Here is a 25,007-nt window from a genome sequence, read left to right on the forward strand (position 1 = left end):
CTGATCCCGCCGCGGTCCGCGGAGCCGGGAGCTGGGGCGCAGGCGGGACCAGAACGCGGGAACCCCGCGCACGCCGCACACGCGCCACACGCCGTCACATTCATACGCTGCACACTCCTGCACATACACAGCCCACCTCCCCACACGACACCACACACACATGCACACGAAACAACACGCATGCACACAGCACACAGTCGCGCACCCCACACACACTGCGAACACCGCAGACCCCTGACACCCTGCGTGCACGTACAGCACAACCACATCACACACACCCACTCGGGACCCCGACGCGGGCGGAGGAGCCGTCGAGACAAGCTGAGCCGGCGCCGCGTCGCACCCGGGTCCGCGCACGCGCAGCGGGGTGGTGCCATTCCCCGCCCCTCCGTGGCCTCTGCCGCTGGACCGGCGCTGTCGCCCGGGGGCGCGGTGGATCCTGGCCCCAGACCCCGCGACGGGACAGTCAGCATGGCGGCCCGCGGCGCTCCACCCTCGCCCAGCCCGGAGCACCCCCTGCCTCGGACGCGCAACCGGTCCGAGGGTGTCTGCGTCGTGGCCGCCAGGGCGCGTCCTCGGAGGGGCTGGGCCTCGGGATCCCCCACCTCAGGGACCTCGGGGACGTCTCTGCCCCTAACCAGGCTCGCGGCTCCGGGGGTCGCCGCTCTGTCCCACGCGGGTGGAGGGGGGAGCAGTGGGGGAGCCTCGGGGCGATGGAAGGACCCGGGCCCCTCTCGTACCGCAGGTGCTGAAAAAGCGATCCCCGAGGGCGGGAAGCCTTTCCACCGGCTGGATAACCCAATCAGGTCGACTTTTTGGGTCTTGCTTTTGGTGATAGATCACTGTGTGACTTTTGGCTTCACTCTCTGAAGTTCCTAAAGTGGAGCGACAAAGCCTAACCAAACTGTCCCGTTATCATGTTATCAACTTGTACAACAGACATTTCTCATAGTCTACACCAGTAAAAATGAAAAGCAGGCGTAATCGACTCTGAACTCTACCATAGATAACAAGTAATATTCGTCCAATGACACAAAACCATTTGAAAAAAACACAGTCTCATCCATCTCATTAAGAGATACAGTTCAACAAAAGTTTAGCTTTTATATATACAATAAATATGTGCCACAATTTTCATATATTTATGCTGACTCAAGAGTTGATTAATTGTATTAATTACTCAATTCAAAATAAATTTTTTAAATACTAGAGAGTCTTAGGGTCACCAGAAATAAAATATTTTAAATTTAAATTATGAGTCATACACCGATATTTCTATCTAGACATGGTCTAATTCTAAAAGAATTTACCTGGTGTGCGTTTTTTCAAGACATAGGTCAATATTTTTTAAAGTATGAATAAATTATGTGCCTGTTCTTGTTGCAGAGATGTACGCTTGGGCGATCAGTGAATTAATTTCAAACATAAAATATTTTAATTAAAATAAAATTCTATGGAAAAAATGAAACAATCTTGAGGTGGCAGAGAAAAGAATCAAGAATTTGTCCTTGTATTGGGTGTCTTGGGTGGGGGGTCATGTTGCTACATTATTTACATTTCATTTGATACATTTAAAAGAATTGTCCAAGGAAAACTAGAGGCCCTTTGTATTTAGAGAAAAAGTTTTCTTGCAAAAAGTGCAAAGGAGTCAGACTTCAGAAGGACTGGCTTAGCAAATACAAAAATCCAACAAGAACTGAAAGGCAGGTGGAAATCCCACAAGAACCAAGGTGTGACTTTCTCACGTGATTATGCAAATCCTAAAGGCCAGGACACAGGATAGGAAGGCAAAGGTTAGAGCTAAAATTTTTGACGTTGTGGCGTCCAGGTTCACAGCAAGTTGTCACAGTTTCATGATTTGGGGACCCCGATTTTTTGGTTTGTCTCAGGGTGCAAAGTGGTTTGCTGGTCTGGCTTGTTTTTGACTGAGGAATTGTGACTTACTCAATGACACTGGAAGCAGGACAGAATGTCAGGTTTTGCTTCTTCTATAGAGTGGAGAGCAGTTTTATTTTTCTAAATGTCAAAAGGCACGAGAAAACACATACCTGGCAACCTTGGAAACATCACAGTGACAAAACCATGGCTGTCAACCTTAAAGAGTGTCAAAGGGCCATCATTTTTCAAAATTCTTCTCAGGGCTACGGTGGGCAAAGATACCAGCAGGCCACAGACCTGGGCCGGTTCCTTTTAGACAGATGGAGAAACTGAGGCTAAGAGGAGAGTGACTTGCCCACTGGAGAGATGGCCAACAGCACAGGAGATGATGCTCCCATCATCAGTCATTAGGGAAATGCAAATCAATATCACAGTGAGATGCTATTTCACACCCAAAATGATGTTTATTTTTTTTTAAGGGAAAATCACATGTGTTGGTAAGGAGGTAGAATCATCATAGATTGCTGGTGGGAGTGTAAAATGGTGCAGCCCCTGTGGAAAACAATGTGACGGTCCTCAAAAAGTTACCCTAGGACTTGGCAAATCCACTCATGGGCATATACCCAAAAGAATTGAAAGCAAGTGTTCAAACAAAAACTTGTACAGATGATAAATAATAGCATAATTATTCACAATGGCCAAAAGGTGGAAACAACCCAAATGCATGGACAAATAAATTCATGAACAAATAAACAGACACACGGAAAAATAAAACACGTTCTGCCCATATAATGGAATATTATTTGGCCATGAAAAGGAATTAATCACTGATACATTCTATAACATGGATGAACTTTGAAAAAGAATCTAAGTGATTGTTAAGTGAAAGAATCCAGATGAAAGAGGCCACATATTGTATGATTCATTTGTACAAAATATCCAGAACAGGTAAATCCATAGAGACAGAAAGATAAATGGTTGCCAGGGCTGCGGGGTGGCGGGGGGCGGGGGGCGGGAGGAGAAAGAGGAAGTGACTCTTTAGTGGATAGAGGATTTCTTTTTGGTATAACAAAGATATTTCCAAGCTGGATGGTGATGATGCTTGCAAAGCATAATGAATATACTAAATGTCGCTGAATTAGTTAAAATGATAAATTTTATGTTACGTGTATTTTATCACAACTTAAAAAAATCTAGACCCCATCAAAAAAAAAAAAAAAAAAAGCAAGCGACCAGACAGTGGCCACATTTCAGGTCACAATGTCTTGATGGCAGATGGGGTTTGCTCAGTGGCTTCCTACAGAGCTGTCCCCAAGGGAAGGGCTGGGTGAGAGGAACTAGCAGGCACAGCCTGGGCCTGTGCCCACCCTGGGGATGTCCACCTGCTCCCACCAGAGCAGGGCAGAATCCCTGATTCCTCCATCAGAGTACAGGGAAGGTGGACGAGGACACCCCAGGGAGCATCAACCAACTTCTCCCTCAGGCTTCTCTGGGCCCCAACGGTGACTGTCAACCAGATTTTGTGAATGGACTCCCAGTAGTATGACACAAACATGACACTTCTCAGTTATCACATTCCAGCAGCCATCAGATTGCTGTTTTTTTTTTTTTAAGCAGAGCACACTTTAATAAATACCTCCCTCTTCCCTTTTAATAAAATATGCAGGTTGGATATACTTCCAATGTCTGGAATTAATTAGGGAAGTAGCTATTTAAATCACTGGCTCCTTGGTGGGAGACCCATTCTGGAGAGCAAATGGAAAGAACCAATCTTTTCAACAAACCAACCTGCAGAGAAGCCCCCTTGGAAGTCCAGTGTCTTAAGGGAAAACGTCAACTAAACAAGCAGGTGAGGTTCAGCTCCCTGTAGCTGTTTAGTCCTGGCAAGGAGAAGGACCATGTATCTGTCGAGGATGGGTCATCTCTTCCTAGCCACACACCCCTGTAGGAGGACCAATCCCAAAAAGGCTGAGGCTGACACAAGGTTTCCTCTTGGCATTCGGTTCTTAACGTGGTTGTTTTTAAGACTTTGTTAAAGAATTAACGCTTTCCATTTATGTCATTTTCTTTTTTCTTTTTTTGAGATAGGATCTCTCTGTCACCCAAGCTTGAGTGCAATCATAGCTCACTGCAGCCTCAAACTCATGGGCTCAAAGGATCTGCCTCAGCCTCCAGAGTAGCTGGGACCACAGGGCACGCCACCATGCTTGGTTCCCCCCCCCCGCCCCCAATTTTTGGTAGAGACAAGCTCTCCCTATCTTGACCTGGCTGATCTCGAACTTCTGACCTCAAGCAATCCTCTCAAACCCAGCCACCTGAGTCACTGGGACTACAGGTATGCACCACCATAGCCAGCTAATTAAAAAAAAATTAGACACAGGATCTTGCTGTGCTGCCCAGGTTAGTCTCAAACTCTTGGCCTCGAGCTATCCTCCTGCATAGATATCCCAAAGTGCTGGAATTACAGGCATGAGCCACCAAGCCCAGCTCGTTTGTATGATTTGCAAAATAAGTTGGCTCTTCTTATACAAAACTTGGAACAAATGGCCAATAAGCAAGTGTAGGAAAAGGTGCTCATTCTTTTTTTTTTTTGAGTTGGAATCTCACTCTGTCGCCCAGACTGGAGTGCTCCCAGCCACCGGAGCCTCGACCTGCAGGGCTCCCGCAATCCTTCCGCCTCGGCCTTCCAAGTAGCCGGAACTACAGGCATGCGCTACCACGCCTGGCTGATTTTTTTGATTTATTGTAGAGATGAGGTCTCCCTGCCCAGGCGGGTCTCGAACCTGTGGGATCAGTCAATCCACTCACCTCAGCCTCTCCAAGGCGCGGGATTACAAACTGAGCCACCGAGCCCAGCTTGCTCATTCTTTCTAAAGAACCAAAAGCTCTAACAACACAGAGATGCTATCTGAACCTAACCATTGTTTTTAAAGATAATACTCAAACCTGGGGCCCTGCCACAGCTCACCCGGAATGAGAACCATTAATCATCGTCACCCACGCCTTACTCTTGTTATTATTGGCTTCCATGTCCATCTTTGCCTTCGACTGTACATGAGACCCAGGGCAAACAGTTATACTCTCTCTGTGCCCGTTTTCCTCTTTGTTAAAATGAGGACATCTGTTCGTTTTTGCACTTTAAGGGGTGTAAGGACCTTTACTATTACATAGGCTGCACGGGCCCACTGCCCTGTCATAAGGACTACAAAGGCAAGTGTGAACTCAAAAGAAGAGCATTCCAAATGTTGTGTTGTTTTAGTCTGTCCCTGCTGCTATAAGAAAACACTGCGGACTGGGCAATTTATAAGTAGTAGAAATGTTTTTCTCACAGTTCTGGAGGCTGGGAATTCCAAGATCAAGGCTCTCTGCTTCCAAGATGGCGCCTCCAGAGGGGACGAAACTGCCATGTCCTCACATGGCAGAAGGACAAAAAGGGAAAAGCTCTCTCCCTCTAGCCCTTTTATAAGGGCACTAATCCCACCCATGAGAGCAGAGCCCTTACGGACTAATCACCTCCTAATGACCTCATCTCTTAATACTGTCACGTTGGGGATTAAGTTTCAACTTGGATTTTGGAGGGGTACATTCAAATCACAGCATGTATCAATAGTGTGTTGAGGTTATGGCCACCACGCTTCCCTTCAGATTATGCCCACATGAATAATCTGGTTACCTACTGTACTGCAGTTTTTGTAACAAAATACCACACACAGGGGGGCTTTAAATACCCAAATGTGCCAGGAGTGGTGGCTCAAGCCAGTAATCCCAGCATTTTGGGAGGCTGAGGCGAGAGGATTCCTTAGCCCAGGGGTTCAAGACCAGCCTGAGCAACTTGGCGAGACCTCGTCTCTACAATAAATCAAAAAATTAACTAGGCATGGTGGTACACACCTGTAGTTCCAACAACTTGGAAGGCTGAGGCAGAGGGATCCCCTGAGCCCCCAGCAGGTCAAGGCTGCAGTGGTGACAGAGTGAGACTCCAACTCAAAAAAAAAAACAACACCCAAATGTGTTCTCCCATAGCCAGAAGTCTTGCCCAGAGAGGCTATGTTCTCTCAGAAGGCTCTAGGGGAAGATCCATGGAAGGATCGCTTGATGACAGAAGTTAGAGACCAACTTGGGCTACATAATGAGATCCCATCTCTATCAAAAAAAAAAATTTTTTTTAATTAATCAGGCATGGTGGCTTGAGCCTATAATCCCACCTACTCAGGAGGTTGAGGCAGGAGAATTGCTTAAGCCCCAGAGATCAAGGCAGTGAGCTGTGATAATGCCACTGCACTCCAGCCTGGGTGATAAGAGTGATATCCTGTCTCAAAAAAATAATAATAATCTAAGAGAGGATCCACCCTTGCCTCTTCCAGCCTTGAGCGGATGCAGGTGGTTTAAGTCTTGTGCCTACCCTGTTTGTGCATTCAGTATGCCAGAAAATGCTTTCCCTGAAACACAGAGACCTCTCTGCCTAGTGTGTATTTTTCATTTTTTGACAGAGACACATATTTTGCTTTTTTTCTTAACTCAACTATAAGAAAGCAACAGCATGAATGCAGTAGCAAATGGTGGTCAACCTCTGATCTCAGCGTCCGAATGACAATAGGGAGTGGTGGGGTCTGTGTCAGAAACGAGAAGTCTCCTGTCGGGGGAGGAGGCAGCTCTTGCTTAAGCATCAACCAGTCAGTGTGGCCAGATCGCCCTGCTTTTCATGAGAAGCTGGATGCTGGATTTTTGGAGGGATGAAATCTCCCAATGATTAAATGTTGGTAACTAACTCAATACATTTTAAAACCCTGCTCGCTATTTGTACACTCATGTTCACAGCAGCATTATTCTCAATAGTCCAGTGGTGGAAACCACCCACGGGTCCATCAAGGGGTTAATGGATAAAGTCAGTGCAGTCCGTCTATGCCATGGTACACATAATTGACTTTCAGTCTTAAAAACAAAGGAAATTCTGACATATGCTACAACATGGATGAGCCTTAAAGACGTTACTCTGAGTGATATGAGCTAATCACAAAAGGGCAAATACTGTATGATTCCTCTTACACGAGGTCCCTAGAGTAGTCGGTCAGATTCATGGAGACAGAAAGTAGTTGTCAAGGATTGGGGGAGGGGAGGAGAATGGGGAGCGGGTGTTTCTCGAAGACATAGTTTCAGTTTTGGGAAGGTGAAGAGAGGTCTGGAGATGGATAGTGGTGATGGCTACACAGCAATGCAAATGTGCTTAATTCTACTGAACACTTAAAAATAGTTAAGATGGGCTGAGTGCAGTGGCTCACACCTGTAATCCCAGCACCAAGGCGGAAGGATCACTTTAGCCCAGGAGTTCAAGACCAGCCTAGGAAACATAGTGAGACCTCGTTTCTACAAAAAAATTAAAATTAAAATTAGCCAGGCGTGTTGGCATGCACCTGTAGTCCCACCTACTTGGGAGGCCGAAATAGGAGGATCACTTGAGTCCAGAAGTTCAAGGCTGCAATGAACTGAAATCTCCCCACTACACTCCAGCTTGGGTGACAGAGTGAGACCCTGTCTCAAAGAAATAAAAAAGGTTAAGATGGCAAATTTTGTACTTATATTTTACCATAACCTAAAACAAAAAAACCCTGCTTGGACTCTGCATCATCCACACATCACATTCTGGAGCCAAGTTCAACCTGCTGGATGTCAGTTTGAAGTCTGGCAAAATTCCCTGAGGACCGTGACCATGTCCCATCCCCCATTGTGAGCTGGTATCTAGCTCAAGACTTGTCTCCTGGTCGGTGCTCAGTACTGGCTGATTTGAGAAATGCTGGCCGGGCTCAGTGGCTCAGCCCAGCACTTTGGGAGGCCGAGGCGAGTGGATTGCCTGAGCCCGCGGGTTCGAGAATCACCTGGGCAACTTGGCAAGACTTTGTCTCTACAAGAAATCAAAAATTAGCCAGGCGTGGTAGTGCACGCCTATAGTTCCGGCCACTTGGAAGGCTGAGGTAGAAGGACCGCTGGAGCCAAGCAGGTCGAGGCTGCAGTGGCCAGGAGTGTGCCACTGCACTCCAGTCTGGGCGACAAAGTGAGACTCCAGTCAAAAAAAAAAGAGAGAGAGAGAGAAATGTCACTCAGTGTTTTGGATTTTCAATGCAATGTGTGTAAAGTACACATGAGACTGGGTGCAGTCACTCACATCTGTAAATCCAGCACTTTGGGAGGCCGAGGCCAGAGTATTGCTTGAACCCAAGAGTTCAAGATCAGCCTGGGCAACGTAGCAAGACTTCATCTCTATAAAAATTTTTTTTAAATAGCTTCACATGGTGGTGCGTACTTGTAGTTCTAGCTACTGGGGAGGTTGAGGCGGAAGGATCATCTGAGCCCAAGAACTTGAGGCTATGGTGAGCCATGATGGTGCCACTGCACTCCAGCCTGGGCAACAGAGTGAGACCCTGATTCTATAAATAAATGAAGTACATGTGATTCAGAAGAGCTGTGTACACAGACAGCTGTGAGAGCCTATACACACCCATACTGTTTGCACACACAGGAAGTGAGCTGGTGAGCAGGCTGGGTGTGCCCAGGCACTCAATACCGTTCGCTGAGCCATACCAAGAAGCCAGATGTTCACGTTGCAACCTGTGGTGATCTCGAGTTAAAATACTTCCCTCAGATTATGTAATCATTTTGCACAGCAGAAGGAGAAAGAGGATGTTGAGGGCTAAACAAAGCCAAAGAATTAACTGGAAGGATGTGGAGAAACAACAAAATCGTCCCAACGCGGCTGTGGGAAAAAGGCTTCCACGTTTTCGAGTTTAAATTGCAAAGCCACCTGGAAGCAGATGGGGGAAGCCTCACTACACAGGAAAAAGAACAGGCAACATGCCCAGATAAAACTTTTTAAAGATTCTCAGCTTAAAGCACAAAGTGCTTAAAAAGCCTGCAGCTTACGCCCGAGCCTCGGTCAGCCCAGCTGCGAACAAAGACATCAAGCACTTCGGACACAGAAGAACAGAAATTGTTCCCCATGGTCACCCAAACACCATCCTGGGTCCTGTCACCAGCCACCATCGAAAGGTCCCAATCAACTGACCTTTGCAGTCAACGAACAGGGGCAGAACCAATAAACACCGTTAGCCAATGTGTCTTGCTCCAAGAGCTGGGTCTTTATGTTTCCCATGAATCCTCCTGGTCCACCATCTCCTCCCCCACTCCTTCTCCTTAACCAGGATGTCCACCGCCTTCCAAATCCAGATACAGCCTCATCTTCAACTCACTTTCCTCAGCCAGGTAAGACCCTGACACGTTTTTGATTGTGTCCCTATGCCACACCTCTGTAGTACATTCATGCATTTGATTAACTTCTGGCAGTTGGCGACATTTCATTGTGGAGGCACAGAGGTTTCAACTCATGCCAGCTCAAGTCACTACAGACTTCGTGGAGCTTTTGGTTAGGAACGATTCTGAGGCCCACTCTAGGCTAGGAAGGAAAGCCTGCAGTAAAGTTGATCTTGGGAACAAGGCAGAGACGTGACAGCACCTTCCCATTCTGGGCTGGTTTTCTTCTGAAGCGCTTACCCAAACCAAATGTGAGCCTCCCCATTTTGGTTGCCGCGTGATTGAGGAATGAGAGCAAAGAACAGCCTGGTTGGATAGTTGAATTCTGAAACAAACAGTAAAATCACTGATTTTTGTTTGTTTCCTTGTTTTGAGTTGGAGTCTCACTCTGTCGCCCAGACTGGAGTGCAGTGGCCGCTCCCGGCCACCGCAGCCTCGACCTGCTGGGCTCCGGCGATCCTTCCGCCTCAGCCTTCCGAGTAGCCGGAATTACAGGCATGCGCTACCACGCCCGGCTGACTTTTGATTTATTGTAATGAGATGAGGTCTCGCCTGCCCAGGCAGGTCTCGAACCCGCAGGCTCAGGCAATCCACTCACCTCAGCCTCCCAAAGGCGCGGGATTACAGGCTGAGCCACCGAGCCCGGCTAAATCACTGATGTTTTGTGGTAGATATAAAATCATTTCTTTCCCATGCCTTCCAATACATGGTCTTAGTGTCCTTAATACAGAGTGCTTACGAATGAAGTATACTTCAAAAGAAGTATACAAATGACCAAAGGGGCCAGGCATGGTGGCTCACACCTGTAATCCCAGCACTTTAGGAAGCCAAGGCAGGAGGATTGCTTGAGACCAGCAGTTCAAGACTAGCCTAGGCAACATATTGAGACCCTGTCTCTACACACAAAAAATTTAAAAATTAGCCAGGTGTGCTAGCGCACACCTGTAGTCTCAGCTACTTGGGAGGCTAAGGCAGAAGGATTGCCTAAGCCTGGGAGAGTGAGGCTGCAGTGAACTGTGATGGTGCCATTGCACTCCAGCGTGAGCGAGAGAGTAAGACTCTGTCTCAAAAAATAAAAAATAAAAAGATTTAAAAAGCTGAAAACCAAAAAGAAGATAATCCTCTTTTAAAAAAATGACCAAAGGGTCAAAGAGAAGATGCCTAATTAGAGCAAGACAAATCAAATTAAGATACCGTTTTTATTTTAGGGTGTCAATTTTAAAGTTGAATAAAAGATACTGCTTGGTGAGAAATGGGGAAAACAGGCATTCTCACCTAATGTCAGTGGGCATGGGCACAGGCAAAAGCTTCTGGAAGGGCAATTTGGCTTCATCTATGAACATTTTAGATTTTAGATAGCCTCTGGCCCACAAACTTCATATGTAGAATATGGTTCCACTGTTATTCTCTGAGTCTGCAAGACACTCTTGATGAGGGTGTTTCCAGCAGCATTTTCCATGATGTCTAATGCATGAGAGCTATCCAAATGTCCACCAGCAGCACAGTGAGTGAATCTGTGGATGACATTCCGTGGAATGCTATTCAGCAAGAAAGATTAATCATCTGACTGATGAATACTGAATGAAATAAGCCCGACAGTGCATGATTCTATTGACATAAAGTTCTAAAACTGACAATCTAACACAGGGTGCTAGAAGTCAGAATAGGTGGAAACTCTTGGGGGACCCGTGGTAGTCTCTTTAAAGTTTTTTTTTTTTTTTTCCCGAGTTGGAGTCTCACTCTGTCGCCCAGACTGGAGTACAGTGGCATGCTCCCAGCCACCACAGCCTCGACCTACTGGGCTCCGGCGATCCTTCCGCCTCAGCCTTCCAAGTAGCTGGGACTACAGGCGCGCACTACTGCGCATGGCTAATTTTTGATTTATTGTAGAGACGAGGTCTCGCCAAGTTGCCCAGGTGGGTCTCAAACCGGCGGGCTCAGGCAATCCACTCACCTCGGCCTCCCAAAGTGCTGGGATGACAGGCTGAGCCCAGCCAAGGTATTCTTTATCTCCAGCTGAGGGAAAGAAATATACATTTCTGACATGGAAATATACATATGTGAAAAAGATACGGAGCTAGTTCCTTAAGAGCTGTACCCTTTATTTTATGTAAGTTGTATATGAATTTTATAAACTATTTTTACCATAAGCATATGTTACTTTTATATACAGGGAAAACACAATATATTTTTAAAAATCAAAAAGACAAACTAAAAATATATTTTTACCATGAGCATACATTATCATTTTATATGTGGAAAATATAATACATTCACATAGATTTAAAATATCTTAAATATATATATTTAAAATAAACTAATTTTTACAGTGAGCATGATTACTTTTATACACACGGAAAGCACAATACGGAAGGCAGATACAAGACCCTCAAAACAGTAAATGGGCCCCTCCCACATGCAAAATGGCCTTTCTCACTTGAGCCTCAGGAGGAATACACAACTCACCCAGCCCATCCCTCCCCAGGCTGGTTGCTTCTTCCCCACCTCCACCCCTCAACCCCACCCTCTTCCTCCCTTGATACCAGCTTCAGGGCCAGAGACATTTCTAAATACTTGCACTTGGGAAATGGTGAGATCCGAAAGGAATTCTCGCTTGGTTGCTAAAGGACTCCTCCAAGAGCAGGCCTTGGCCCCGCTGTAGCTGCTTGTCGAACGGCCCAACTTTGCATTGACAAAGAGCGAGAGAAGAGGCCTCTGGGGAGTCCCTGAGCAACTTCCAGACAGTCTGGGAAGGTTTCCTGCCGTCGACAATGGGGAGAACGGAGGCAGAGGGCGAGTCCAGGCAAGCCTCGGAGAGGCCCAGCTGCGTTAGGACAAAAAAATAAAAAATAAAAAACTTTCCAGATGTTGACTTCACAGCTGCAAAGTCAGTGCCCAAGGGGCTAGAGAGGATGAGATGCCCACAGCTGGGCTCCAGAAGGATGCCCGCGTTATCGGTATTGATAACTAGGAAAACGGGCGCTGTCTGGATTTGGTGGGCACACGGCAGACATGCTTCCTTTGTTTCGGATTGTTGTGTTGGTTACACGATCAGTGGGTCGGTGAGTTTGATCCAGGTGGAAATGGGGAAACAGAGGAAAAGAAAACAAGCAGAGGCCCTCTGCCGGGACGTCGCTCTCTCTTCCTTGGGGGGCACCTGGGCTCCTGCTGCCATCCAGATGATGGGAGTTTCCTCCTGGAGTGAAAACTGCCAGTGTCTCTAGGCCCAAGAACAAGCACCAGGGACCACTTGGCACGTAGTCACCCGTTGCATCTTTTTTTTTTTAAGTCAGAGTCTCACTCTGTTGCCCAGGCTGGAGTACAGAGGCCACCGCAGCCTCGACCTGCTGGACTCAGGGGATCCTTCCGTCTCAATCTTCCAAGTAGGTGGAACTACAGGCAAGCGCCACCATGCCTGGCTATTGTTGTAGAGACAAAGTCTCGCCAAGTTGCCCGGGCCTGTCTTGTACTCCTGGACTTGGGCAATCCTCTCGCTTCCCCTTCCAAATTGCTGGGATTACAGGTGTGAGCCACCACATCTGGCTCTACAGCGTCTTTCAGCTGGAAACCAGGCCATCGATACAACCCTTTGAGGGCCAGGCCAGGGGCATCTCTGTTTGTCAAATAAGAGGAAGCTGAGATGTGGGCAGGTTCGTCTATGCCTGCAGCACTCAGGACCACTGGGAAGACCAAGGGCACCTCTCTGTCCCGCTCCCCCAAATCCATGGCCAACCTAGACAGAGGCCCCAAGCTCTCCATGAAAGCTAGACACCAGAGGGTCAAAACAGCATAGGAGACGGGTAATGGTGTTGCAGAAAAATCACAGTCATTATCCATGAGAAACTGAAAATGTTATCCCTGCCAGAACTGTTTTGATTTGTGTTTTGACTTGTTTTAAAAATATGGTAGGCTGGCCAACCATCTCACTTTGTTCGGGATTCTCTTGGTTTTAGCACCATAAGTCCCACATCCTGGGTATACTAGTGTCCTAGGGCTGTCATAACAAATTGCCACAGTCCGGATGGATTGTCACAACAAAGCTGGTGTCACAGAACTGGAGGCCAGAAGCCTCAAATCAAGGTGTCAGCAGGGCTGGTTCCACCTGGAGGCTTGAAAGAATCTGTCCCACACCTCCATCCCTGCTTTCAGTGGTCACCGCAATCCGGGGCATCCCTTGGTTTCTGGGGGCAACACTTCTATCTCTGCTCCATCTTCTCCTGCGCCTGTCTATGTCTCAACTCTCCCTCTGCCTGTCTCTTTTAAGGACACCTGTCACTGGATTCAGGGCCCATCCTAAATGCAGATGATTTGGTTTTGAGATCCTTACCTTAATGACATCTGCAAAGACCCTATCTCCAAGTCAGGTCACGGTCACAGGCTCCAGGAGTTAGGACTTCGACTTGTCATTTTATTTATGTATTTGTTCATTTATGTATTGATTTTTGAGTCGGGGTCTCACTCTGTCACCCAGGCTGGAGGGGAGTGGCACGATCACAGCTCACTGAAGCTTTGACGGAGGTTCAGGCGATCCTTCTGCCTCAGCTTCCCAAGTAGCTGGAACTGTAGGTGTGCACCATCACACTTGGCTAATTTTTTTTTTTGTAGAGACGAGGTCTCAGTATGTTGCCTAGGCTGGACTCAAGCAGGCTCCCAAAGTGCTAGGATTACAGGTGTCAGCCACTACACCCAGCAAGACTTGGACTTACCATTTTGTAGATGGCAGACAGAAGCAGGAACGAGAGGAAGGAGGTGGCCAGAGCCCATGTGGCCAGAGCCCATGTGGGAGTTCAGTCCTAACCGTCACATTTTTCAAGAGATGACAGAAATCTGAACTTTTAAAATTTCAGTTCCAATGAGAAAGAACAACTACACATTGGGGGAATGCAAATCAAAACCACAATGAGGCAGGTGCGGTGGCTCACACCTATAATCCCAGCATTTGGGGAGGCCAAGGCAGGAGGATTGCTTGAGCCCAGGAGTTCAAGACCAAGCCTGGGCAATATAGCAAGACCTCGTCTTCACAAAAAAATCCAAAAGCTAGCCAGGCATGGTGGCGCGTGCCTGTAGTCCCAGCTACTCAGGAGGCGGGAAGATTGCCTGAGCCCAGGAGATCGAGCCTATGGTGAGCCTTGATCATACCACTACACTCCAGCCTGGGTGACAGAGTGAGAGCCCAACTCAACAACAACAAAATAAGAAAAAAAAAACACAATAAGATGCCTCTTCACACCCCTTAACATGGCCAGAATAAAAAACACAGAAAACAACAAGTACTACTGAGGGTGTGAAGTAAATTGGAACCCTCCTGGTTGCTGGTGGGAATGGAAAAGGGTGTAGTGGCTGTAGAGACAGTTTGGGAGTTCCTAAAAAGTTAAACATAGAATTAGCACATGATCCAGCAATTCCACTCCTGGGTATATACCCGAGAGAATGGAAAGCAGGTGTTCAAACAAAAACTTGCACACAAATGTCCATAGTGGCACGATTCACAGTAACTAAAATGTGAAAACAACCCACATATCTACCAACAGATAAGTGAACAAGATGTGGTCCCACCATATAATGGAAGATGATTCAGTTATAAATAAAAGTGAAGTACTCACACATGCGGTAACAGACATCAACTTTGAAAACACTGTGCTCAGTGCAAGAAGTCAGACACAAAAAGCCACGTACTGTGTGATTCCAGTTATATGAAATTTCCAGACACAGGCAAATCCATAGGCACAGAAAGCAGATCAGTGGCTTCCAGGGGCTGGGGAAGGAGAGAATGGGGAGTGACTATTAATGGCTACAGAGTTTTTCCGGGAAAATTTGAACTTTTAGAAAAAATACTCCACTTTTTTTTATTTCAACAATTGCATCAGTCTGACCTCTGCTTCCACCCTCGGGTCTCCTTCTCCAACTCTGACCCCCTGCCTCCCTCTTAGAAGGACCCTGTGGAAAGGACCCATGGCGGAAATGTTCTAAAACTGATTGTGGTGATGGTTATACAACCTTATGACTGTATTAGAAGCTACTGAATTTTACACTTTAAGATGGTGAATTTTATGTTGGTGAATTAAATTTCAAAAGAATGTGCAAGCAATACAAGGGATATCCACCTGACAGCAGCAAATTTTCAACCTCTGCAAGCCTAAAGTGCCCTGACCTGAGCATTTTGTCTAGTCATCATTTTTTTGGTTTTTTTGTGTATTTTTGTTTTGAGACAGGGTCTCCATCTGTCACCCAGGCTGGACTGCAGTGGTGGGATCATGGCTCACTGCAGCCTCCAACTCCTGGGCTCAAGCCATCCTCGAACCTCAGCTTCCCAAGTAGCAGAAACTATAGGCACATGTCACCACATTCAGCTAAAGTTTTTTATTTTTTGTAAAGATGGGATCTCACTATGTTGCCCAGGCTGGTCTCAAACTCCTGAGCTCAAATGATCTTCCCGCCTTAGACTCCTGATTTGCTGGGACTACAGGCGCACACTGCCATGTCCAGCTAATTCTTTTTATTTTTATTTTTTAACATTGCCCAGTCTGGTCTCAAATTCCTGGGCTCAAGCAATCCTCCTGCCCTGGCCCCCCAAAGTACTGGGATTACAGGTGGGAGCCACCACGCTTGGCCTAAGACTTAGTTTCTAAAATGCAATGAATAATTTTATCTGCTTTCTAATGTAAGACAAAGATTAAATGATATCATCCTTGTAAAGTGGTTGTCACAGTTCCTGGCACATAAGTGCTCAATAACGACAATTATCCAATGACAATTGTGCAATCATCAAAAATTATGCTTACAAAGAATTTTATTTATACAGGGAAATGCTCAGGATGCGATGCTAAGTGAAGAAATTATAAAAATTATATCTATATATCATCCATGTAAGCATGCAAGGAAGAAAAAATTATATAAAAATATTAATATTGTTTTTTTTTCTGGGTAATCTTTATTTTATCTGTTTATTTTGAGTTGGAGTCTCACTCTCACCCAGACCTGGAGTGCAGTGGCCGCTCCCAGCCACCGCAGCCTTGACCTGCTGGGCTCTGGCAATCCTTCGACCTCAGCCTTCCAAGTAGCTGGAACTGCAGGCGCGCGCTACCACACCCAGCTAATTTTTTGAATTTATTGTAGAGATGAGGTCTCACTGCCCAGGCGGGTCTCGAACCCGCAGGCTCAGGCAATCCACTCACCTTAGCCTCACAAAGACGCGGGATTACAGGCTGAGCCACCGAGCCCGGCTTGTTTTTGTTTTTTTTAAGAGACAGCGTCTCACTCTTTCACCCAGGTTAGAGTGCAGTGGTGTGATCATAGCTCACTGCAGCCTCAACCTCCTGAGCTTAAACAATCCTCCCTCCTCAGCCTCCCAAGAAGCTGAAACTACAAGCACGAATCGCCATACCCAGGTTTGTGTGTGTGTGTGTGTGTGTGTGTGTAGACAGGGATCTTGCTATATTGTCCAGGCTAGTCTCGAATTCCTGGCCTCAAGCAATCCTCCCACCTTGATCTCCCAAAGTGCTGGGATTACAGGCATGAGACACCACACCCGGACGAAATATATCTTACTGTTATAATTTAGAAAAATGATTTTGATTTTCAAATCTCTATCCAACCTAGATCCCCCCCTCCTTTAGAGAGCCAGTGCTGAGGGCTTAGGCCTCCTGCAGCAACTGACCCCAAGGCAGCAGCGAGGTTTCCTGCCTTTGTACAGTTAGCTCTCCCCAGGTCCCGCTCTGCTCCACGCCTTCCCCATCCTCTATCTGAATCAGGCCTCCTGGGCCCACAGCTCCCTGCTATAGACAGTCTGCCTTTCCCTGCAGGGTGGAGCCATCATACTCTGGGGCCATCCCACCCAGCTCCCCAGGAAGGAACTGCAAGCATCTTACTATCTGACAGAGCCTAGCTCCCCAGAGTCACATCATCAGGAGTTCAACTCTCCTTTCCTGGACTGACCGTATCTTTATCCTGTAGCTTCCCAGAGGGTGTGGCTGGTTCGCATTTAAGGTCAGTCAGTTGCTGCAGCAGCCAGCCCTGGCCCTGGTCAAGGCTTACTATAGGCCACACACCTCCTGAATCATCAAGGCAACCTGAAAGGGTTGCTCCGTTATCCTGCTCGCTTGGCAGAAGGGGAAACTGAGGCTCCAAATGCTGAGAGAAGTTGCCCCAAGCCACACTCCAAAACTCAAACCCAGCTCAGCTCATCCTGAAACCTGGGCCTCAACCTTCAGGGGACACAGGCCGCTCTCCTGGGCCGGGCACTCTGCAAATTCTGCTCACATCACCAAGCATCCAGCCAAGGTCCACCAGGTGGCCCTGGGCATCTCCTGCTCTCTGCCACCTGTAGGCCACGCCACTGCCACTGCTGACAAAGCTGAGCTTTTTTCAGGGATTCCGGAAGGGCAGCTGGATCTGTCCTACCTAAGCTCCTCACCCAGCCCTTTGGGTTCTGTGGTGGGTGGTGGAAGCCAGGCTGGCAAGCTTCTGGCCCTGACATGGAAATAATCTCTGCTTCCTCTGCCCTCTCTCCTGCCCAAAGCTGATGACTCTGCCCTGTGCTGGTGCCAGACCATGAGGTTCTGTTAGGTGGCAACCCACCTATAAGATACCTCTCAAGTCTGTGACCCCCGGACTCAACCCTCCATTCTTAGTTGGCCTGACTTATGCTTATTATTTTATTTTATTTTATTTTTTTTGAGTTGGAGTCTCACTCTGTCACCCAAACTGGAGTGCAGTGGCCACTCCTGGCCACCGCAGCCTCAATCTGCTGGGCTCCAGCAATCCTTCCACCTTAGCCTTCCAGTAGCTGGAACTACAGGCATGCACTACCATGCCCAGCTAAATTTTTGATTTATTGTAGAGACGAGGTCTCGCCAAGTTGCCCAGGCGGGTCTCGAACCCACGGGCTCAGGCAATCCACTCACCTCAGCCTCCCAAAGTGCGGGATTACAGGTTGAGCCACCGAGCCCAGCTTGTTTATTATTTTAAATAAAATTATTACAAAATTCAAACTAGGCGTGGTGGCTTATACCTGTAACCCCAGCACCTTGGGAAGCTGAGGCAGGAGGATTGCTTGAGGTCAGTTCAAGACCAGCCTGGGCAACAAAGTGAAACCCTGTCTCTACAAAAATAATAGAAAAATTAGCCGGAGGTGATGGTGCCCATCTGCAGTCCCAGCTACTTGGAAAGTGGAGGCAGGAGGATTGCTTGAGCCCAGGAAGTGGAGGCTGCAGTGAGCCATGACCATGTCACTACCCTCCAGCTTGGGCAACAGAGTAAAAACCCTTTTGAAAAAAAATTACAAAGCTCATGTATGCTCCTAAGTGAAAGAAGCCAGACACAAAAGTCTACATATTGTATGATTCTATTAATACGAAATGCTCCCGAGGGAAGTCTACAAAAAGTATATTGGGAGTTGTCAGGAGCTGGTGCAAGGGAAGGGAGGTGACTGCCAAAGGGAATGGGATGGGGTTCCTTTCAGGATGATGAGACATTTTGGAACTAGGCAGGAATGATAATTTCATGATAATGTAAATGTACATAATGCCGCTGAAATGTACACTTCAAAATGGTTGAAATGGCAAAGTTATGTACATTGTAGGTAATGGTAAAGTTTTTTTGTTTCTTGTTTTTTGTTTTGAGTTGGAGTCTCACTCTGTCACCCAGGCTAGAGTGCAGTGGCACGCTCATGGCCACCCCAGCGTTGACCTGCTGGGCTCTGACGATCCTTCTGCCTCAGCCTTCCAAGTAGCCGGAACTAAAGGCGTGTGCTACTACACCCAGCTAATTTTTGATTTATTGTAGAGATGAGGTCTTGCCAAGCTGCCGGAGTTGGTCTCGAACCCATGGGCTCAGGCAACCCACTCGCCTTGGCCTCCCAAAGTGCTAGGATTACAGGCCGAACCACCAAGTTTGGTCAGTAAAGTTTTTATTAAATAAATAAATAAAAATAACACACAACTACTCACTGGGAGCCAGGTCCACTAGAAGCCCAAAGTTCACCTGCACAAAATCTACTTAGATAGTAAATCCTCACATGTACTCCACAGCTCTAAAAGAAAAATAAAAATTTTAAAAATAAACAAAGCAAAAATAATTAAGACACACATTATGTAAAAATTTCAAAAAATAGGCCAGGCGCTGTGGCTCCTGCCTATATTCCCAGAACTGTGGGAGGCCAAGGCGGGAGGATCGCTGGAGCCCAAGAGTTCGAGACCAGCCACCCAGGGAACATAGCAAGATCTCATCTCTACAAAAAAAAAAAAAACAAAAAGAAAAACGAGCCACACACAGTGGTGTGCACCTATAGCCCCAGCTACTTGGGAGGCTGAGGCAGGATTGCTTGAGCCCAGGAGGTCAAGACTGTGGTGAGTCATGATCTTGCCACTGCACTCCAGACTGGACAACAGAGTGGGACTCTGATTCAAAAAAAAAAAGAAAGTGAAAAATGTGAAACACACAAAAGGAAAGAAAAAGACCTGACCCTTCCTCTTCCAGCCCTATCTTCAACATCACTCCCTTCCAGACGCTTTTCCAACTAGAAGAACCAGAAACGGAGTCGCACACAAATTATCGAGTTTGGTCTGACACCTCAGAATTCTGCAACTTAACGCCACATCATTCCAAGTTCCACTTCCAAGTTCCTATTTATAGATGTTCTTGCTTTCTAATGTATTTATTCCCTTCTGTGGGTTATAATTTATTGGACCACTCCCCTACTGATAAGCACCAAAGTCGTTTTCCATTTTCTACTAACCATGCTGTAATAATCTCCCTACACCTGGCTCTCCGCACACCTGTGAGTATTCCCAAAGGATGGAGTCCTGGAAGTGAAGTTCCTGGGTGAAAGAGTATTTTAAATGTTGACAGACATAGATGACTCGCCTGCCGAGAAGGTTGCATCTATTAAAGAGGCTGCAACCCACATCCTAGGAGTGAGGCTGTGTCCTTAAGTCTTCCCCACAATTTTGTTAGTGTATCTGCTGACAATCTGGTGGGTGGAAGTGTAACATTGTTATTTTAACTTGCATTCATTTTATTATTATTGGGAAGAGGTCATCTTGTATTTATTTGACATTTTAACTTTCTTTCTGCAAATTGCCTCTGTATGTTAAATTGCCCATTTTCCACCAGGACTCTCTTTTTTACTTACTTAAGGAATAAAGTATGGGTGTAACCGCGTGTCCATTGATGTATGTTACAGCTGCCTTTTTCCCACCAACTTTTTATTATACACAGTCAAGTCGAAAGGAAGGTGTGGTGATCACCTGGTACCCTCCACCAAATCCTCAGTATTTTGCCACATCCGCTTTACCAACTTGTTTTTGCCGATAATTTGAAAAGACATAGATATTGACGACACTTTGCCATTAAATATTTCAAGATGCATCACCTGAGGCCGGGTGCGGTGGCTCACACCAGGAATCCCAGCACTTTGGGAGGTAGAGCTGAGAGAATTGTTTAAGTCCAGGGGTTCGAGACCAACCTAGGCAACTTGGAAAGACCTCATCTTTACGATATTTTTTTTTGTTTTTTTTTAAGTAGGAGTACCACTCTGTCGCCCAGGCTGGAGCACAGTGGCACACTCATGGCCACCACCGCCTTGACCTGCTGGGCTCAGGCAATGCTTCCACCTCAGCCTTCCAAGTAGCTGGAACCACAGGTGCACACCACCACACCCTGCTAATTTTTGTATTTATTGTAAAGACGAGGTCTTGCCAAGTTGCCCAGGATGGTCTTGAACCCCTGGACTCAGGCAATTTTCTCACCTCTGCCTCCCAAAGTGCTGGGATTATAGGTATGAGCCACCACACCCAACTACAATAAATACATTTTTAAAATTTGGCCAGACGCGGTGACTCAAGCCTATAGTCCCAGCATTTTGGAGGCCAAGACGAGAGGATTGCCTGAGCCCACAGGTTTAAGACCACCCCAGGAAACTTGATGAGACCTCGTCTCTACAATAAATCAAAAATCAGCCAGGCGTGGTAGTGCGCACCTGTAGCTCCGCCTTCTTGGAAGGCTGAGGCAGAAGGATCGCTAGAGGCCAGCAAGTCGATGCTGGGGTGGTTGTGAGTATGCCATTGCACTTCAGCCTGGGTGACAGTGAGACTCCAACTCAAAAAAGAAAAGAGAAAAAAAATCACCTGAGAGCCAGAACAGCCTTCTAGCTAACTGCAAAACCATTATCACACTTGAGAAAATGAAAAATAATTTCCTGATCTCATCTGTCTCCGTCCATTCAAGACTCTATAACAAAAGACCATAGATTGGTTTAGAAGCAGCAGAAATTTATGAGTATTTCTCACAGGTCTGGAAAGTCCAAGATCAAGTCACCCGCAGATTTGATGTCTGGAGAGGCTGTCTGTCCTGGCTGGTGAATTTTGAGGGAGCACAAACATTGAGACCATATCATCACCTAATATTCAATCAAGATTCAAATTTTCCCAGCAGTCCCCCCAATTTTTCTTTCTCAAACCAGGACCCAACCAGGGGCTGGGTTTTATTTGCTTTTTAACGAATCTCTTTTTAACAGCTACTTACCTTTTCTTCTTATTTTTTTTTTTTTTTATGCCATTGGTTTTTCAAGGAGTCCAAGCCAGGGGTCTTGTGGAGTGACTCGCATTCTGGGTTTGTCCAGCTGTTGTGTCCTGGGGTTCTTTAGCCTGTCCCATGACCACTCGTCTTTCCTATAAATGAGAGTTGAAATCTAGAGGCTCAGTTAAATTCAGGTTAAGTTTTGGAAGAATATACCCTATGTGTGTCATTTGTCTTTTACCATTGTTCTTAGTGGGGTTTTTTATTTTTATTTTTTATTTTTTAGTGTATAGATGTTTAAATCCATCAAACTTTTCTTTCTTTCTTTCTTTTTTTCTTTTGAGTTGGAGTCTCATTCTGTCACCCAAGTTGGAGTGCAGTGGCACACTCAGCCACCACAGCTTCGGTGAAAGATTACTAATGAGCCTCACACCTATAACAGTCTAATCCACCTCTCCGCACTCATCCTAATGTCATCATTATCCGCAATTCAATGCCCTCTGTAAAAGTTTCCGAGGGATGCCACAGGGCTACCGCAAACTGAGCAGCTTCAAAAAGCAGAAATTGATTCTCTCACGGTTCTGGAGTTCAGAACTCTGAAATCAGGTGTCGGCCGGGTCACACTCCCCCTGAAAGTTTCAGGGAAGGATCCTTCATTTGCCCAATTCGGCTTCTGGGGGCTGCCAGCAATCCTTGGCGTTTTCTGGCTTGTTGCTGCGTCACCCCAATCTCTGCCTCCGCCTCTTCCCTCTGTGTGGGTCTGTCTTCATGTGCTGTCTTATAAGGACATCAGTCATTGTATGGAGGGCCACCATCATCCAGTATAGACTCACCTTGACTAATTACATCTGCAAGGACTCTATTTCCAGATAAGGTCGCATTCTGAGGTTTTGGGTGGACACAAATGTGGGAGGTACATTATAAGATCCTGGACATCCTTGTACAATTGATCTATCTTAGAACTCTATTCGTCCACTGACCTGTTTACTCTTCCTGTGCCAAACTACCACATTTAACAATGTTGCTCTGTTGCCCATTTTGTATTTGATGAAGCAAATCTTCCCTCATGATTCAGAGATCTCCAGTATCATCTTTTGTATTTATTCTGCCGTATGAATTTTAGAAACAACTTCCCAGGTTAGAACAGAAGTCTGTTTGCAAGTCTTATTAGAATAGTTTGAAACTGGACCACAAAATTTTGGAGAATTGTGCCTTTCCAATACCGGTCATCCCATTCTGGATGGATCACGGGCTGTCTCTCCCATCTCCTGGAGGATTCTTCTGTGTCCTTCACAGAACTTTGGTGGTTTTCTCTACGTGAGTCTCACTCATTTCTTGTTAGGTTCATTCGGAAACATTGTATAGGTTTGTTGCTCTTTTGAAAGAGATCTTTTTATTTTCATTACATTTTCAACTTTTTTTTTTTTTTAATTTTTAGAGTCAGGGACTTGCTCTGTTTGCTGCCCCACCTGGAGTGCAGTGGTGCAATCATAGTTCACTGCAGGCTTGAACTTCTGAACTTAAGCAATCCTCCTACCTTGGCCCCCTGAATAGCTGGGACTATGGGCATGTGCCACCATGTCCAGCTAATTTTTTTAAAGATATTTCCCATGCTGGTCTCGAATTCCTGACCTCAAGCAATCTTTCTGCCTCGACCTTTCAAAGGACTGGGATTATAGCATGAGCCACTGTACCCGGCCACGATTTTTTAAAAGAAGCAAACATTATAAAATATGTATTTCCAGGCTTTTGTATGCATAGCCATACATAACAAACATAAAATTGCTTCATGTATACAGTTTTATGATCTTTTTTAAAAACCTCAACATAGGACCAGGCACAGTGGCTCACGCCTGTAATCCCAACACCTTGGAAGGCCAAGGTGGGAGGATCGCTTAAGCCCAAGAGTTTGAAAGCAGTCTGTGTAACAAAGTGAAACCTCATCTCTACAAAAAAAAAAAATAACAAAATTAGCTGGGTGTAGTGGCATGCACCTGTAGTCCCAGCTACTCAGGAGGCTGAGGAGAAGGATCTTCTGACCCCAATGCCATGCTGAACAACAGAGTAAGAATTCGACTAAAAAAATTTTTAAAAACTTAACATACCTGTCTGCCCACAATAAGAAAAACAATCTACCACATTTTTTATAGTAATAATGTATTACGTTGTATGAATGTTTCATGAGAGAGGCTGAGGCAGTCCCCAGGATGAGGAAGGAAGATTCTAGAATGACAACGCAAGTCCAAGTCCAGTTTGGGGAGTTCTTACTCAAAATTTCATAGAAATAGAAAATACAGTATGCAATCCTTCATGTCTGGTTTCTCTCGCTTCACATAATACTTCTGAGATTCATCCAAGTTGTGGCTTTCCTTTTGATTTCTTTTTTTTTTTTTAAGTTGAAGTTGGAGTCTCACTCTGTCACCCAGGCTGGATTGCAGTGTCACACTCATGGTCACCCCAGCATCGACCTATTGGGCTCTGGCAGACCTTCCGCCTCAGCCTGCCAAGTAGCTGGAACTACAGGCGTGCTACCACGCCCGGCTAATTTTTGATTTATTGCAGGATTGAGGTCTTGCCAAGTTTCCCAGACCGGTGTCGAACCCACAGGCTCAAGCAAACCACTTGCCTCGGCCTCCCAAAGTGCTGGGATGATAGGCTGAGCCACTGAGCCCGGCCTCCTTTTGATTTCAAGCAGTAATCCACAGATGCATGCACCACCGCTTGTTTAGCCTTTCACTGGCAGATGCACATTTAGACGGGTTCCACTTTTTGGCTATTACATGATCAAAGCTGCTAGGAGAACAGCATACAGGTCACATGTTTCCAAATCCTTTGGTGGACACAACGGTATTTCCAGGTCATATGGTAAGTGTATATTTAGCTCTTAAAGAAACTGCTGAGCTTCCGATGTAGCTGAACCATTTTGTGTTCCCACCAGCAAGGTATGAGGGTTCCGGCTTTCCCCCGCCCTCACCAGCACTCGATATTGTCAGTCTTTTCATTTTCATCTGTTCTTGTGGAGATGTGCTTTTAATTTGCATTTCTATTTCCCTAATGAGCAACAGTGTTGAGCATCTTTTGAGGTGCATTTTGGACACTCTTATGTCTTCTTCTTCTGTGATGTGTCTGTTTAGATTCTTTCTTGACTCCCCCCTCACCCCCTTTTTTAATCAGTCTCTTGTTTTATTGCATCATAATCAGAGACAGGGCCTGTGGGGTTCTACTTTTTTTTTTCTTTTTTGAGTTGGAGTCTCACTCTGTCACCCAGACTGGAGTGCAGTGGCACACTCATGGCCATCACAGCCTCGACC

The 25,007-nt window shown here is 46.2% G+C and overlaps 1 protein-coding gene across 1 annotated transcript in view; it reads left to right on the plus strand.

The window, feature by feature from the left end:
- ENPP7 (ectonucleotide pyrophosphatase/phosphodiesterase 7) overlaps window positions 1-25,007 on the plus strand; it is a 55,560-nt gene that overhangs the window by 15,815 nt on the left and 14,738 nt on the right. Inside the window, exon 6 of the mRNA XM_021709319.1 lies at window positions 259-831. Within this exon, the coding sequence (XP_021564994.1) occupies window positions 259-831 (573 nt within the window). The remainder of the gene's footprint in view (window positions 1-258; window positions 832-25,007) is intronic.

The sequence above is a fragment of the Carlito syrichta genome, unplaced genomic scaffold, assembly GCF_000164805.1.
Source record: "Carlito syrichta isolate Samal-C Ts95f unplaced genomic scaffold, Tarsius_syrichta-2.0.1 Scaffold172165, whole genome shotgun sequence".
NCBI lineage: Eukaryota > Metazoa > Chordata > Mammalia > Primates > Tarsiidae > Carlito > Carlito syrichta.